Source organism: Cinclus cinclus, chromosome 1 (assembly GCF_963662255.1).
Source record: "Cinclus cinclus chromosome 1, bCinCin1.1, whole genome shotgun sequence".
In the NCBI taxonomy this organism is placed as follows: Eukaryota; Metazoa; Chordata; class Aves; order Passeriformes; family Cinclidae; genus Cinclus; species Cinclus cinclus.
Window position 1 is genome coordinate 107,408,976 of NC_085046.1, and position 18,962 is coordinate 107,427,937.

The window sequence follows — 18,962 nt, forward strand, 5'->3', positions numbered from 1 at the left end:
TATTTACGCTTATTTCCCATTTGTAGGTATATAACATTCAACATACAAGCTTGAAATTAGACAATACGCACTTATAGTCAGTAGTTTAATACTCAAAAGTAAAATCAGAGATCACATAGAAGTCAGACAAAAGCAAAAAGGAGTCACCATTCAAATAGGTGTATTACCACTGTTCAGCAAGGTAAATATACACTATATATACTCCAGGATATAATCCATGTTTAAGTAGCTGGTAAAAGGGAGTATGGAAATGACATCTCAAGAAAAGCAGTCACTTGCTTCAGCAAAAGAAAGCTCTAATTTTCAGGGGACAAGTATCCAAGAATAGATTAAGAGCTCGGTACATGAACAGACAACTGGCATCACGAAACAGGTACTGCGCTAACGTAGTGAAAACAAACAGAAGCAGCTCTTCCAATCCAGGATAGCAAGCTCAAAAGTGACACTGGAGATTTTAGGATGCTGTGGGGTATGGAAGGAGTACAAACAGGAAAACTGTTTGAGAAAAGAAGATGAAAAGTATTTAGAAGGCAAAAAAACAAGAACTGGAATGCAACTGTAACATTAAAACAACAAGGCACAACATCACCAAGTAACAGCAACAGAATTTACTCTGCTTCTCACAGAAGAAGGCGAAACTAAACCTACGAAATCTTAAGCAGAACTGAGGAGAGAAAAAAATATCTTAACAACAGAAGCTTCTGGAAAAAAAAAATTCACTCCCACTAAGACTTAAAAGAATAACTAGAAGGGTGATTGTAGATTGTAGTGGTTTTGTCTTGTTTGTTTTTTGGGGTTTCTTTTGCAAGAGGGGGCAGGGTGAAGAGTACAGGAAAATAATTTCAGAAAACAATACATTTGGGAAAAATTGAAACAATTTTTCCCCAGCTTGCTAGCAGCTCATAGAGGAACCCCATCCATCTGAGATTCTTTGGCTGTCTGCCTGGAAGGAACTTGTCAACTTGCCTTTTTGCTTAAGGCAAGGAGATTTCAAACAAAGTGGTTACTATTTTCATTATTTTTTCATAGAACAAAAAGAAAAAAAAATAAGTAGGAGAAAAAAAAATAGCCGAAACTCTTTTCCTGGGTAAAGACTAACTTCCCTCTTGGAAAATATAATTCTTCTAAAAACACTTTCCTTGTCTCTACAGTTAATGTCTCTTAAAAGATGTTCTGTTTTCTTCAATTTTAAACATTATGACTTTTCAAAAAGGAAATTTTATTTTTAGCTGATAGTAGACATTTCTAAATGTAGAATAATAAAACAATACTAGCAACAAAGCCAAGTAGCTTCACCTGGGACAGACAGCATCCATGTAACACTCCACTAGATCATGGAGAAATGCCAAGTTACTCTTAAACACCAGACCATGCCTGAGGGCCACACTCAAGAACACCACATTTCTGGGTTGACACCAATTGATATTTTCAATGGTTAACTACAAACTGAGTCTATGGGAACACAAAAATCAAGTTCTGTCACTCAGTTTGAAAGCATCAAAAGAAACGCCATTTTCTAAGTATTTCACCACTAGAAGAGAGAAGGCAGCAGGGACACCATGGCTCTGTTGAAGCAACAAGATCATTCCGAAAAAAAGTCTAAAGGAGTGGGAGTGAAGGTTTACCCCAGATAAACTGGCTAACCCTGTTCATTTTATGGTTTCATGAGCACTCAGTACCAGGCTCAAAGAGGAGAGAAGGCATAAGTGTGCCTTTTTTGGCAGAGCTGATGCTTACTGCGGCTTACATGGCTCACGAAACTGCAGTGTCAATCATCCATAATCACTGCTTATCCCTGTGATCAACACCAAAACATTTTCATTTTCTTCATCATTGTGCAACACAAAGACCTTAGAAATATTTTATAGCTACACACCATTTGAAGGAATGGTTTAGGAAGGAATTTGCTTAGCAGAAAACTAAAACCATAAATTAACAGGACAGACAATGTTAACATCTTTGAAAGATAAGAAACTGTTACAATAATTATCAGAGTAAGAATCTCTAGGAAATTATTCTGCAAACTATTCAAGTAACCTTTGGAGGTGAATGATTTCAGCTGAAAACGCTTTATTTGTACCTCAAAATTTGCAGGATATAGAACAAAGATTAGATAAACATGTTGGATGTATCAAACTGCCACAAGTACTTTTCCCTAGATGAACTACAAAAATGTGATAAAACCAGCGAAAGCAAGGGCATTTAATATATTAAACGGAACTCCCTCCTGACTTAACCTCTTCTTCTCTGAATACTACATCTTGTTTATGGCTCTCCAAGCAGTAATCACATTTTATTTTCAGAAACCAGTCCTAAGTATTGTGCCTTAAATTTGGGTTAGCTATCCACTTCTATTAGTTGATGACTGGAGACTTATTTGCACATTACTTATTTTCTTTTTTAAATGCTTGAGGATTAATCCTAAAAAATTCAAAGTATATTACGTTTTATAAGAGCTGGAGGCTCAAATAATTCCATGGTTTTATTACTAAGACAATATTTAGCAATGAATGAAGTTTCTCTTAAATCTGCTTCTGAAATTATTTTTTTTCTCCCTTTACAGAAATTAAGGCAGTAGTTCTGAGCTCACCTAGTTCCTTGGTAAAAATTACTTGGTAATTTCAATGAAGCCACCAGTATCGAGTGAAATGAAACTTCAAACATAATAAATAAATTAAATATTAGGCTTATAGTACTCATCTAGTGACCTGAGCATGTTGTATCTTGAAGTCAGACTTGCCAGACATTGTACAAAAGAAACTGCAAGGTATCAGCTTCAGAGAATCTCCAAGGCTATGACCAGTGAAGTCTGTTCCAGGGGAACACAGAACCATGGGACACTGGTGACACTACGCCAGAAGGAGGCAATAAGGGACAGCCTATATGCTGCAGGTTACCACCTACACAGCTCAGTCACAGCCTACAGAAGGAGCAGTTTCCAAATTCTGTGACTTCTAATCTAGAATAATCTTTTCCACTTCCTCATCCTGAAACCAAGGGCAGCAAGGGCAGCTCTTTTGCTCTTTTTCTCCCCCCACCAACCCACATTAATAAAGGTAGGGGCTTTTTTCTCTTTTCCAGTTTAACTTATTCTTAATATATATTACTCCACCAACTTTTCACAGACTGGGACAACTGAACACCTGGATAACAACTGAATGTGTATTTGCCTCTCATGCCCTCATGCACAAAAGGAAAAAAATTATTAGATGCTGTCATAATGTCCTAGCCATATGAATGAATGAAGTCATTATGAAGTATTCTGAAATGCAATGGGAACAAGTCTGATCTTCCATCAAAAACAAGCACCTGAACACAGAATGAAAAGAAAAACCTCTTCCAAAAACATACAGTATAGTGTAGTGATATACAGTAGTATAGACATTTCTTATAACAGTGTTTTAAAAGCCAGATATCATATGTTACTGTAACAACTGGAATGCAGAGACCAGCAAATCATCTGATAACTCTGATTTTATTTAAGTTTTGGTAAGACAGAAGCCAAAGAACTTAAGAGAAGCTTATCTCCCAATGTACTAGACAAAAGCAAAATAAACAAGAGACGTGATGAACACATGACCATTTTTTTGGGCAGCATTTTAAGAATCAACTTGTCAGGAAAGCATCAAGTTAGGGTCAAATTACTCTGCAGATATCTGAGAAAACCTCTGTGCTGGTGGGATCAATGCCCAAAACCAAAGAAAATTAAAGCTTTCATCTTGAAAACATACAGAAACCGGTGTAAGTATCTACAAGGAGATGGCAAGGTTATACAGGGAGAAAATTAGAAGTGCCAAAAATCAAATAGAACATAATCTGGTGACAGATTACTATTTAAAGACAGTTTAAAAAAAAAATCTTTCTAGGCATCAGCAATAAAAGGAGGGGCAATAAGAAGGAGGGCTCCATCCTTTATCAAATGTGAATAGAAACATAGGGACAAAGGATAAGGAAAAGGCTGAGGTACTTAGTGCCTTCTTTGCCTCAGTTCAGTAGGTAATAAACCAGTTGTTCTCTGGGTACCCTGCCCTTGAACTAGAGGGAACAGGGAGCAGAGTAAAGCCACCATAACACAAGGAGAAATTGTCAGTGACTTTGTGCATCACTTAGACATACACAAGTCTATGGAGCCAGATGGCATTCACACAAAGATACAGAAGGAACTGGAAGAAGTGCTCAGGGAGCCATTTTCCTTCATTTATCAGCAGTTCTGGATGACCAGGGAGGTCACAGTTGACCAGAGGCAACTAAATGGGATGCACAGCTACAAGAAGCTGGAAGGAGGATCTGCAGAGCTACAGACCTGTCAGCCTGACCTAGGGGCTGGGGAAGGACATGGAGCAGGTCACTTTGAGTGGCACCATGCAGCACACCCAGATCAGGCCCAGCCAGCCTGAGCTCATGAAAGGCAGGTGCTGCTTGACTGGCCTCATCTCCTGTTATGACACTCTGACCCACTTTGTGGATGAGCGGAAGGCTCTACATGTTGTCCACTGAGACTTTAGAAAAGCCTCTGACACTGATTACCACAGTATTCTATTCTCCTAGAGAAACTGGCTGCTCATGGCTTGGATAGGTGCAATGTTCCCTGGGTAAAAACCCAAAAATTGTTGGGATGGCCAGGCCCAAGGAATGGTGGTGAATGGAGTGACATCCAGATGACAGCTGGACTCAGAGCTGGGGCTAGCCCTCTCTATCTTTATCAATGATTGGGATGAGGGGATTAAGTGCACCTCAGTTGGGCAGGAATGCTGACCTGATGAAAGGCAGGAAGGTAATACAGAGGATCAGTGAGCCAAGGCCAATTGTGTGACCTTACTGTTCTCTACAACTATCTGAAAACAGGTTGTAATGAGGTGGGGATTGGTGGTTTCTTCAACAAGTGATAGGACAAGAGAAAATGGCATCACCTTCCATCGGGGAGGTTTAGATTGGCTATTAGGAAGAACTTCTTCAGCAAAAGGGTTGGCAAATATAGGCTGCCCAGAAAATTATTGGAATCACCATCTCAGGAGGTATTTAAAGGACGTGCAGATGTAGTGCTTAGGGACACAGTTTAGTGGTAAACTTGGCAGCACTGGATTAATGTATGGACTTCATGGTTTTGGAGGTCTTTTCCAATTTAAATAAATCCATGCATTTAGATAGGCGAGGCAGCTGAGATCAGAATCAGGAACATGATTATCCCTACAAAGCAAGTGTCATGCAACTATACTTAACTTCCAGCATCATCTGAATCTAGTTTAATAACCAGAAAATAGGCTTTTGACAACAATAGTATTTCAAAATGACAGTGTAATTAAATTTAAGTCAAAGCTATGCAATGATGGACTGTATGTTTATGTGTAACCAGCAAATTATATGCTTTTAAGCATGTCAAAATTTTCAAAAGAATTAACCACTGCAGTAATTCAGTTGAGGAAACGGTGGTAGGAAAAACACTCCCCCAGGTCATTTTTCAACCAGCTGATATGATGTGATATATACTGTTTGCCTCATACAGTGTTTCCAATTCCTACTTCCCAAAAATGTTATGCATTTTAATACCATTCAAGGACAAACCAACGGTCATGCTTCACTCACTTCTGAGAAGCAAGGGAAGGGACTGTGGGACTGGGATGAATAATGAGACAGGAAGTCAGTCTGTCATCCTATGTTACCAGGCTGGACTCAGTTAAAGCTGATCAGACATTATCATGAGGTTTGCATGAGCAATGACAACAGACAATTAGTGCCCAGTCTACTGTGGATCCTAACTGGTGGGAAAAGGGAAAAACTGCAGAAACAACCTTGATTCCATAGAGAGTGAAAGAGAACTTTCAGAGAACAATCTCAAAACTTGTGTGATCTCCATTTCAAGAGGAATGATGGTATAACAGTTAACCTGTAAGAAACATTTGGTAGTTTCAAGGTGGAACATTTGGGAAACATTTGGCTGCTGTGCTCTGTGTCCCTGTTTCTGCCCCCTGCCTGTGTTTGTTCATCACACACAAAGGAGTTCTCAGGTTAATGTCTATTATAGGAGTCTATAGAAGAGCCATCTATTAACTCCCATTTGGTGGGAAAGGGAGGAATATTCTCTTTCCTCTTAATTATTTTCTCAACTGGCAGAACATTTATTTCAATACATAAATTTCAAAGCAATCTTTTAATAAAAGAAAAGTCTGTGCTGGTAGAATATACTGTCTTGAAACTAAACAGAGAAAGCTTTAGTAACTCAAGTTTAAATACACTAAAGCTAATCAATTCATCCTGCATTCAAGTTTCCATTATACTTCTAAGAAAGCACAAAACAGGTCTGTAAAATATAATTAACAAGAGACTGCTACATACAGCATGTAAAAATCAAGACTACAGCTTTTACTTCATTTGTTTTGCAGACTCATTAGAATTTTTTTCATTTAAATGTCTTGAACTGTGTAGCCAAACTTATATGTGAAAAAACAACACATTAAATTAAATTAGTCCTTATTTAAGCTGTATTTGAACCACCTAAAACTGTTGTTCTTAGTTCCACAATTTCAAAATTAGATTAAAAAAAGTATGTTAGCAGTTCAGAAAACCAACAAATTAATGCAGATTTTTAAAAAACATTATTTCTGCAAACTTGTATACTGAAATTTAACCAGCTGGGAAATCTAGGAAATATTTAGAGCATCTGCCTCTGTGCTCTACTCTATCCCTGCAAAATAGAGACACAAAAAGAACAGTGAACTGAATTCCCAACCTGGACCAATCTGAGCAGGTTTACTGACTGCAGGGCATCCCTGGTGGAGGAAAGGGCTTGTGCTCACCAAGCACGAGGTGAGCAGGTCATCCCCAGCCTGGGCACCACGCCATTCGGATGCAGGGAGGTGCCAGGGTGAGAGAACAGCGCACTGTCCCTGAGACAGCCCTGGCACTGTCCTGCCTCTCCTGGCACACTTCCTTACAGAGCCTGCAGGGCTGCGGTCACCGACCAGGGGCTCACAAACAAGCACTCTCTCGTTGCTGCCTGTCCCACTACTTGCTTCCCACAGGTGTCTCTCCAGAAAAGCAGTAAGGGAACTATTTCTGCATTGACACAAGCACCAGCACTGGGTGTAACTGCAGCTCTTCTATGGTAAAGCAGAAAGGAAACTCTTTACCTCCTCATACATACACGGGCTGTAAGCATAGACTAGTGGCATACTTATTATCAATGGTAGTAAGAAACATCAGTGTGAATGCTGTGCCAAGAATCAGATGATAATAATGGGAAGTTTTGCAACACTGTGTTTTCAAATTGCAGTCAGAGGTGCATGTGCTGCCACTAATTCCAACAGATTTTGCAACTCCTATGACAGTGATCAAGAAATAATCACAGACCAGCTGATGTTCTTTCCTGCAAGAGTTTGTGTCCTATTTAAGGATGAAAATGCTCCAGAGCGACTTACGGTTACAACTACAAGAAACAAAAAAGTTCAAAATATGTTTTCTAACAATACCATTGAGAAGAGGCTGTCCTCCATGTACACTCCTTGACACTACTGCACTGTGAACATCTTCAGGAAATCCAGTCTTGCATGACATATCTTCACAGGCTGCTTTTATTGGTGCCTGAAACACAAGACAAAATTTATGCAATACTTGCAACCCACATTCACCAGAGAAACATTCCAGTTGGCACATACTCCACTTTGCTGCTGTCTTTTACAAGCAGAATCTTTGTTTCTGAACGACTGCAATTAGGACCGCGAGGGCAAAGGGTTAATCTTTCTGATAACTGAAATGGAAGGAACAAATCCCACTTGTCTGGTAAGATCTAAATAATACACCATCTTGACTCTTCTGACAACTGAACATTTCCACTAAACCAGACATCTAGACTGAAGGGGAATCATAAAGGGAACAAAAACATTCCTTCCTCTGGAAATAAATGTTGCACAAAACACACTGTCAACTTTTTCACAGCCAGATTACTTGAAAGGGATCACTTCAACTACTGGTGTAAAATGCTTTATTTAGAGTATTTCTATGTGAGGCTGCACCAGAACAAGTAAACTAAAACAAAATGTTACATTCGCAGTAACTTAACAGAATTTACATTTGTGCTAACATTCAAACAGATACCATATAAAGCCAAATGTTTCCAATGCAATCTCCTATTTCAAAGGGACATTAAGTTAAAAAGAAGAGTAGCTCATTAAATTTGCACAATGGAAGAGCTGAGCCACTGAAACTGTTTGTTCTCTCACGTATTAAGAAAGTTTACCCTCAAATCACATTCTTAGAAGAGCTTCATAAATGCCTTTCTATTAAGAAATATAATACAGCATTTGGAAACTTGTTTGTTCTGTAGTCTTCCATGTTTAGAAGATACTTCTTGGAGCAGAACTATTTTCCAGGACAGTTTGTTGCCTATTTGGAAAAAAAGAAACAAAATCAAAAGAAAACCAAAAGAAAGCATCTCCTGTGGCAAAGTACCAAGATTTATTTTCAGTGGATTGGTTTTGTCTCATTTTAGTACTGCACAAGACAATGGCCCACCTTACATGTGGCTACATGACCATACACTGGCAAAACCCCTTTCACACTGTACACAGCAGAGAGCTCAGCTCCCATTCCAGCCAGGGCTCAGATACATCCAAGAAATCTTGACTGCCCTCACACAATCTCACACACCTCTACATGATAAACAAAGGCCTATCCACGTGCATGCCCAGATGTAGTATATGATCTTGGACAACACAAGCAACGGTATGATTATATCATACTTAAATCTAATCAAGACTTAAATTAGATTTTCCTGTTTGCTTTCCCAGATGGGCTGCCATCAAGCAGAACTACACAAGGCCATGTAAGTATGTCTGCATACACTTGCAAAGCAAGTCCTACAGGAAAAAAATGGAAAAGAAGGGAGAAAGAGGAGATTATGATGTCACACCCATTCACCACAGTAACCTCAGGGAAAGAGAGCATTAAAGCAGAGGTGGGACAGGGGCACTTCAAATGACAAGGGTTTCCTCAGGGAAAAGGGACTAGGCAGAAGCATAATCCCTCCACTGACAAATATGGCCAAACTCAGCATGTGAACCCTTGTTGGAACAGTTTTATCACTAATACAAGGAGGCATTTTCAACCCACTGCACTTCATTTACACCAAGAGCATCCTAACTGTGCAATACACAACACTGACACTAGCAAAAACAAACAAAAAAAAATTAGAATTTACTAGCTTGCAAGTTAATGCACTATCCAGGTATGCTCAATAAGAGAACTTGTAATTATCAAGTTTCAGTTTAACTTAAGCTGTTGTGACTTAAGACCTACATGGGTATCTCACCTGTGTACAACTGCTTATGTAGTTTAATGTGTTTATATGGAGACCCTAAAGAGAAAGCAAATAAAGTTTAGCTACCACAGGACTATATTCCCTTCAAAACTGGAATCAGGATCTGTAGCTAGGTGCCAACAGTCTATTTACATACTGAGTTTTTAAGATAAAAAGATGGCAAATCAAAAATAACTAAAATTTCAACCAGCCAGTTTCCTCAGCTTGAGAACTCAAATCACAGGTCTGATAAGGTTTCCATAATTTGAAAGAAAAACAGTAAGACTCATTTAAACTACTGTACAAAAGGTGACTTCAAAGTAATATGGTGGAAAAGGAAATAAAAGTCTTTCATGGTATCTTTGAAACAAAAAGGTACTGGGTGGACAGCTGAGGAGATAGCAGGATTTTTAACAAGACTGCACATCGGTGTTTGGGAATCTTTCAGCCTTTCCAGTACTCTATATGTACTAAACAGCTCTTATAAACTGAAACAATGCCCACTGAAACAAAGGCTGGGAAACATGAATAGAGAGCCTTCTTTATTCTTTTCATTTGCAGCCATCAATTTTATCCAGAAACAAAAGACTGTACTCTGCTCTCCAAAAACAGCCCTTTGTAAAGATTGTTTCAGAATAAAAACACAAGGGAAGGAAGAATTCAAATTTTCAGCAATTCTTAATCGCCCTGTGTTCAACATTCTGAATTAAGTAGAAGTTGCAACTTCAGACACACTGGGTCACATCAAGTTCAGCCTAAGAACAGTGCAAGACTTAAACCATTTTAACTCTAAGAAAAGAAGGATGCTGACATATTTTTATCCCCTTATCTGGGGCAAAAGGCAAAAGCTTTTGTGAAGATTATGGGACACATTATTATAAATTACAGCATTTTGGGTGATTAGTACAATTCCCAAGACACTTTCAAATTTAAGATAATATTACTTCTACATTCATCTGCAGAAAGACACTATTAAAAAAAACCAAAACATCTTTTAAGACAGAAAGCAATTACCTTAGCTTGTACCCACATAAAATCTACTCAGTGGAGTCACAAAGCTTTGAACAAGCTCAGCACTTGGAAAATTCTCCTCTCAAGTACTAACAAACCTTGCAACAGCAAAATAAAGTTATTTCTAAAAAACTATTCTGCTTTCCTCATCCTTTATGACTTATTTAGCCATTTTAACTGCTAAATGAGTGATAAGCATTAGCATCTCCAGATGCTAGAGAGATAGTCACACATGGTATCAGATCGTGCATATAGACTCAGTACTGTAGATCTCAGATTAAATGCAACAGGAAAATGACAATTATGAAGCAACATGCTGTAAATCAGAAGTCTTCTGTCAAACATGTTATTCAATCAATTAAAAGGATTCACCATTTTGATAGAGTTAAGCAGTTAAGCCTGCAGTTTTGACACCCTGCTCCTCTGCTACTTTAGTTTCATCTCTAGATATTAAATGTGTGGTTTAACTCTAAAGCTGTATTCCGGCTTGATTTAAAAAAAGATAAAAACAAAAAGAAAATACCAGAACAACCTGTTTTAAATTTCATCTGCATAATTCGAGGGATTTGCATTTATGTAATTTTTTTAAGTACTACCAGTAAGTCTTCCAACAATATAGGCCTCAAAGTTTTGAAAAGTTTCTAAGTCAAGTCAGGCAGAATTTCTTCACTAGTATTGACAGGTCTGGACTCATAAGCAAACTCTATTGTTTCTAAAAAACAAACATATTTAAAATTCCCAGTATCTGTAAATATCAATTTTAAAAAATATGTATTTCAAAATGTAATCGCACCACCTCCTCTGCATATACATCACTGGAGTTCAGCAGTAGCTATCAATCTGAAATATCCAAGTCTCTTCTACTTTGCATCTACATGCACTACAACACAAGATTTCTTAAGAGCAATTGTACCAAAATGCACAGCAAGTTGTTTTTGGAAGACTGCTTTCTTTTATAATCATTGTAACTCAGTCCCATAGGTAAAGAAGCCAAGGTAGTAGTAAAATGAGAAACCAAGCAGTTTCTCAAAGAAGTATCATACAACACAATATAACTGAATATAGCACAGTTACCAATTGACAAGTCTAGCCAATTCACAGGACATTATTGTGTGAATTTTAAAACAATGTCTGACATGTTATGTATGATGAAGCAATAATGACAGATTTGAGCTCTTCCTCCTTAATAACCAACATTAATTTCCAACTATTGCAGTAATACTCAACACTTAAGCACAGATCACAGAAACATTTGTGACTATGTTTAAAGACCAGGTGTTTCTTCATAAATTTAAAAGTCAGGATGATAACCAATACTCACTTGCAACTTAGGCTGCAACTCTTGAGATTTTTCTCTCCATTTTTAGTTTTGTGTACGGGCATTATCTGACACAATGGGATATGCTGTACGAGGTGATATTATTTAGTAACGAGTTCCTACTTACTGTCATACGGCATAAGAAAGATACCCTGGATGATAAAAATATCTCTGAAAAGCTTTAGATACTAGAATTCAAAATGTTAGGCAATTCTTTCTTCAATCTCCAACTTGCTGCAAATGAAGCTGCCAACAGTTTATACTCTCACAGTACTCAGCACTTCAGCAAATATAGTCAAGTACAATTTGTTTTCAACCATAGAGTGTGACTAGAGAAAAAGAAAAGTGCCTTTCATTCAAATTGTTCTGGAAGCCAAAACCTTCCAAAGTGGGTGCCAGGCCACATCCTCCCAGAAGTCATTTAGTTACAGCAGAAAGGGCTTTCGTTCTACCATCTTCACTTCTAATCAGTGCTCTGCTTCATGAACCACAAGATTTTAGATCAGAAAATCCAATGTCCTAAACCAACACTTGAAGCACTCAAGCACCTTCCCCAAGTAAGAGAACCTACAACTTTCATGCTACTATCTGGTTTAAAGTAACCTGCCTGAAGCCACCAAAGGTTCATAGAATCATACAACTCCTTGAGTTGGAAGGGGCTGTATAAGTAATCTATTTCTACTCTTCCTGCCCATGAGTAGGGACACCTTTCACCAAACCAGTGGGGCTTGCTCAAAGCACCATTCAACCTGACCTTGAACATTTCCAGAGATGGGCGATCCACAACTTCTCTGGACAACTGGTTCCACTGCCTCACCAACTGAAGACTAACTAATCTCAACCTACTGTTTTTGAGTTTGTAGACATTCTTACTTGTCCTATCTCTACATGCCCATATAAACAGTCTCTCTGCTCATGTCCTGCCTCTCATCCACCAGCACCACCATGCATCTGTTCATCATCCAGCTTTACAAACCATGTTCACAGCCTATCCTGTTAACCCCCAATGAGAGACAATATTCATTTGGTTTATTAAAAACTGATATAGCTATTTAGTATACCCATGATCCAAGTTTGGACTTTCACCCTCTCTCAACTAGGAGAGCATGGGAGTGGCTGCATCTTCCAAAACACATGGTTCTTCAGGTAAGCCACAGCTCAGAGAAGGCTATCTTAAAATTTTTGTATGTCTAAGTTTTAATAATTGTTTTAATAATAACTTTTTCTAAAAAAATTGGTCCTGTATTTGACCACACATTCTAATTTTTCTACAAGAAACAACCTCTCTCTGATTTGATAATAGCCATTATATTGTTCATACTGAACACCTCAGCCCGTAAAACTGCTGCTATTCCATACAGGAGGATGCTGCTTTTTTCTGACCTTTGGGGAGGCCTTGCAAGGCCTCTGTGGGGGGAATCACAAAATTTTAACTCTGTCTTCAGATGCTGGGTGATAATTATATGCTAATTATAAGGAAATGGAGAGTCCCTAGAGGAGTGTGTTGGTAAAAATATATTTTTAAATATGTCAAGGAGTGCCTAGAGGAGAGGATAAACGCGCCTTTTGGAAACATGGTATTTAATTAAATATACGAATACTGACTAAAACCAAATACTTTAAGTGAAATGCTGAGAAGATCTGGCAGTGAATCACCTTCCATCTTGGAAGCTGCTGATATTGTATCTGTTTTCGTAAGTCATTTAAAAATAGAAAGCCTAATTTCCCTTCTTTATTCAAACAGAACTCCCATGATCTTTCAACAAGAAGTGCAGGATCAAATCAAATGACACACTTGGATTATATACCTCTCAAGGTGAACAGCAGCATGGTCCAACACCCAGGTGAAAAAGGTCCCTCTTATCTCTCTCACAAACTACACTTGAGGAAAACAGACTTATTCTATAAACAAGCAATAATGCAATAATCCTGCAATAATGTATGTTTCTTTCCTCTCAGGATTCACCTCATTGCCACTGTATGCCACTGCTGGCCAATGAGCAGGTCTCAGCTCAGTGGTAGTCAGAAGTGCTTTACCACTGCTCCTGCAAACAATGTCAAGTATTCTTTTTGCCTTCATTACTCTCCACCCCAAGTCTGGACAATGCTGAGACTCTTGGGGATGGTGCTGTGCATGGCCAGGAGCTGGACTCAATGATCCTTGTGGGATCATCAGCTTTTTCTGTGATCTGTCTCACTGAACCTTATGCCACACAACTGGTGTCTGTGTGGAAGCACACAGGCTACTGCGTAAGGCCACTATAGGCTCCTCCTACCTTTTACAACAAATACTTAAAATAAAAATTCCATGGAACATTAGAGACCGCACAGCCTTTGGGAGTGGACTTGTGCTTTGTGTGCATACATTCTTCAAAATAAGTTAGGCTCTCATCCTAATGGGAGTGCTGGTAACAACTGAAACTATTCCAAGCTTTCTGAACTTCTTTTGCTAACCTAAAAAAGCACTTATAAAACCAATGCGAAACAGAGAATTCAACTGGTAAATGATTCTGTTAAGCAGGAAAAGCCATTCAAAAATTCCTGTTCCTTACCACGACACGTTCCTTACACAATACTGTCTGTATTGAGTAAAAATAACTTTACTCACAGCTTCCTCCAACTATTTTTAAATAAAAACATGCAATTCTGTCACAAGTAAATTGTCTCATGTGTTAGTACTCAGTTAGTAAAAGAAGCAATAAATTACATTATTGATATAAAAGCATCAATGAAACCAAGTAAGATAAAACAAGACAGGGTTCTTCTAATGGTATTTCTGGGAGGTCCTCCAGCTTCTAGAAACAGAAAGGAAAATAACAAATAGAAAGTTCTTGAATTACACACTCTTGACTAGATATAGTTCAAAAATATGATAACTTTGGGCACTATTTTAAAAGCTGCTATCATAAAACTATGCATTCATCTTTCCAGCACACTGAGCTTCATGCCTAGGTAGCAGTACTACCCAGGAAGAGACAGAGCAATAGAAGGCTCTCTAGAAAACACACATTTATTAAAAATACGTAGATTGACAACATGAGAATATATGCCTTCTGGTACAGAAGCAGAATATGTATTTCTGAGCTCGCTACAATATCTGCCCAGATAATTCTGATTATCTCCTGTTCTGGTAACTAATGACTTAAATTCAAAACTCTTTGAATTTCGCAACCTTATCCTGTATCCCCTATAACAGATGTAAAAAGGAGAGGTTTTTTTAAAAAAATATTTTAACAAAATATATTTAAATAGTATGTTCAGCTTAATATCCAAAGAAATTCAGCTTTGCAATTATCTGAATTTTAAGGATGTGTCAGTAGTATCACTATCACCTAGACCAGACAATGACTGGAAAGCTCTCTGCTGCAATATCCTGCCATATTTAACTTTTCCAGTGGAGTCTTTGAAGACAAAACAAAACCAGAACACAAAGATCTACATCTAAAAAGGCTGAGGTATTCCACATAACTACCCTGGTCAGGGGCTTATGAATGTGTTATAAAATGCATTCAATTCACAACATTCCGTGTACTTTTAGAGGAGTTAATGGTGTTGGAGTCTGTTAGTGAAGTCATTTATCAGAGATACCATAAAATTCGTGCTTAGACAGATTAAAAAAATAATTGAAGACACAGGTGTGTTGCATTGCTTTTACAGAACAGATATATTGTGAGAGACAGGAGATTTACCTACAGTAGGGGATCTTGTTTGTTTCCATAAAAAACAACCTTAATATTCCTCACCCCAATTCTGCCAGAGACCACTGCTGCTGGGGTAATTACTACAGGGGTAGAGCTGGCAAGAAATGCCACTGTCAGATTCTCAGCTGAGGCAGCTTAACAGGAGTGTCATTTAGGGTAGTAGCTTTATCACCTGGATACATTCGCTAAGACCTGGAATAAGACCAGAACTGCCTGCAGAGGCTAATAACTTATGTCCTTTGTCATAATTTGAATTCAAACCAGTCACCTAGGCTCAAAAGGCTCAACACTGCTTTATTGTTTTCACTTGCTTTTGATTTAGAAACAGACAACATCCACAAAGTGATTCAATTAGCTTATATTTTTTAAAAATATATTCCCTTTTTGAGCGCTTTATTTCTGATTTGTGTTCCAGTTTATTTCTAATAGTGCTTTCATTTCTGTAAACTTATACTAGCTTTCCCATTCCTTTGATGGATTGGAATTGTTGTTAGTTAGAAAAACAAGACTGACTCCTTTCATCCTCTCTTCTGTCAGGATTTTTTTTCATGTAATACTCCCAGACTGATAATGATACGCAAACCAGCAAAATAGAGTATAGTTTCCATTCTCCTCTTCCTTGTGCATTGCCAAAACTCTGAAGCTGTATTTCTTTCACATAAACAACATCCACAGATCTGCTCTTAAAATCTAACTGCAGTTACAATCTTTTAAGTAATTCCATAATGACAACTTTTCTACGCCACTAATTAATAACAAACTGATTAATAACTCTAGAAAATAAAGGTACTGCATTGCAGAGAGGAAAAAGTAAGTGAAAAAGTTCGACATTTCAGAAGAACATGACACAAATAACCTCCTACAAACCAAAAGTAGTAGGTATGACGACGGGGGAAAAAAGTTAGCACTGCACCTAGCTGGTGAAGATTCTTACAGTATGCATGATTGAAGAAGGGGAAAGGGGAAAAGAGCTCTTAAAATGAAAGTGTTGTACAAACACAGGTCTATAAATCTGATTTAATATCCAAGCTCCAATTTTGTTACACACTATTAAAAATCAACCTTAACCTGATTTAATGGACAGCCAAACAAGGGGGAAATTGGATTCCCCAACCATAACGCGCCAGTGACACTGAAGGATACGTGAAAGCAACACGGCTAGTTTCTGTCCTTAATTCATAGCCTGTGCTTCAATTTCAAACCTGCCTTGGGTAGGGGGGGAAAAAAAAAAAAATGTAATAAAAGCTTGCTGCAGATTTTGTGCTTTACAGATTTATTGAGATAGGAAGACAACAGAACTGAAAGCATGTACACTAAACAGCATATAAGGACTTAAAAAAACCCAAAAACAAACAGAAAAAAACAACAACAAAAAACAAAACAACAAAAAAAAAAAAAAAAAAAAAAAAAAAAAAAAAAAAAAAAAAACACAACACTAAGAAACCAACCCAACACAACAGCCGGTAAGTGGCACACACAAGTTTCTGAACAGGGTGTCTGCTATCACATGCAGCCGCTCATGCCCAGCCGGACACTCCCGCGTCACACCAGACACCCTGCCTCGCGTCCTCCTAGGACTCAAAGGGAAAATCCCCGGCTGCCGCGGAGCAGCGTTTCAGCACCTCGCTCGCCTGGTACAAGTCATGAACCCCTGAGAGCTCCTCGGAAACACCGCGAAGGACTCAACTGCCCGGGGACCCCTTGAGGGGACAGGAGTGTCAGAGAGCCGGAGAAGCGGAGCGAAGACAGGAGGGCGGGCGGGCTCCTCCCGCCCCCGGTGCGGCGGAGGCAGCGGGGCCGCACCATGGACAGTGGCTGCGCCGCCGCCTCCCCCTGCCCTGCGCCAGCCGCTGCGGGAGGGCGCCCTGCCCGCCCCGGCACCCCGGCCCCGCCGCCGGCCTCGCCTCAACCCGCTCCCCCGGCCCGGCAGAAATGCCCCAATCGTAAATACCATTAAGAGGCGATGATCTGCGCCATCTGTCCCTTGGATTTACCGCTCTTTCCACCCCCGGCGCCGCGGCGGATACCAGCTCAGCGAGCACAAAGCGAACGGGGAACCCACCGGGTGCCCCGGCTCCGCTGCGGCTCCCACGGCTGCCGGAGGGAGCCCAACCACCATCCCGCGGGCACTGCCCCTGCTGCCCCAACGGGATCCATCTTGTTGTCTCCCCGTCCTCCCCACGCCCTCCCGGCCACTCTCATCTCGTCCCAGATCTCCAGTTTCTGCACCCCACGGGGAGCACACCGCGGCTAGCGGTGCTGCCCCGCGACCACCTGCCCGGGACCCCGTCATTCGCCCGCCCGCAGCGCCCCGGCAAGGCCGCCCGGGGGGGGAGGCAGCAGCAGGACTTTCATAATAATAAATTAAACACTTCGGGGCAAGAGCCCGTCCCAGTGGAAATTCCCGTTAGCAGCAGGGGGTGGGGAAGCCCAGCGCCCAGGCGGAGGCTGATTAAATTCTTCCCGGGAAAGGGATTAGCGGGAGAGGGAGCCGGGAGTAGCCGAGGCGCGGGGGCTGTTCTCTGGCACCCCAGCCCGCCCTTCAATCACGCGGGGCGGAGGAGGAACACTCGCTCCGTCCCCCACTCCGCTACTTTGTCCCCAGCGCCCGCGGCGGGGCCGAGCTCCCGTGCTGCTGCCAAGCGCGCGGGTGCCGGCCAGCTTCCCCTTCGCGTCCCGCGGCACCTGCTCTCCCGGGAATGAGGGGGGGATCTCTGCCCCCGTCACCTCTCGCGTCTCGGGGCCACACTCAGCCGGCCCCGGGAAGGAGCGTCCTCCTCTCTCTCGGGCGCGGAGCCCGCTGGCGGGGCTGCCCCGAGCAGGTGGCTCTGCACGAGCGGCCACGAGCCACCCCGGGGCACCCCGGCGGAGGGGCCGCTTTCCCCTACCCCCATCCCGAGACCCCCACCACGAAGCGGAGCTTGCCTGCTTCCCCACTCCCCCTCTTTTTTTTTCCCGGCTCTCCCGCCTTCCCTGGGCATCGCCGCCCGCAGGGGAACAAAGAGCCGCAGCCCGGCCCGGTCCCCGCCGGCGGTGCTTACCTGCTGCAGGGCCGCCAGCAGCATCAGCGCCAGAGGCGGCAGGATCCGCGGCGGCGCTCCCGGTACCCGGCACATGGAGGCGAGGAGGGGCGGCGGCAGGGCGGCCCCCAGCAGTTCCGGAGCGCGGCTGGAGCCCGCGGAGCGGGACGAGGGGAGCGGCGGGGAGGGTCGGGCAGCGGCAGCTGCCGGGAGCTGCGGTCGCCGTCTGCCCCCGCCTGCCGGAGCCGGCTGCCGCTCTAGCTCATGGGCAGCGATGCAGCGGAGGGAGAGAGAGCGGGGGGCGGAGGATGGGTGAAACTCAGCTCTGGGTCAGCCTGCTTGTCTCTCTGCCGAGCCCCCTCCACGGTGCAGCGGGTGGGCAGGGAAGAGGAGGAGGAGGATGGGCGAACAAAAGGCTGGGAGATAAGAAAGAAGTAGTCGCTGCTGCTGCTGCTGCGAGGCCGGTGCGGCGGCGGCTCCCGTCAGCTGGCAGCCTTCCCCACGCCTGGATCGTGCCCGCCTCGCTCCTCCCGCCGGTGCCCCCCAGCGAGCTCGGGCAGGCGGCTCCTCTCAGCGCCTCAGCCCAGGCACGCCAACACCGCCGCTCCGCCGGCCCCAGC

The 18,962-nt window shown here is 41.7% G+C and overlaps 1 protein-coding gene across 1 annotated transcript in view; it reads right to left on the minus strand.

The window, feature by feature from the left end:
* The window catches only part of CDH2 (cadherin 2), a 112,827-nt gene extending 94,389 nt beyond the window's left edge, over positions 1-18,438 (minus strand). The window contains exons 1-2 of the mRNA XM_062501341.1: positions 18,364-18,438; positions 7,467-7,578 (exon numbers count right to left, since the gene is read on the minus strand). Of these exons, the coding sequence (XP_062357325.1) occupies positions 7,467-7,578; positions 18,364-18,438 (187 nt within the window). The remainder of the gene's footprint in view (positions 1-7,466; positions 7,579-18,363) is intronic.
* Between the last annotated feature and the right edge of the window lie 524 nt (positions 18,439-18,962).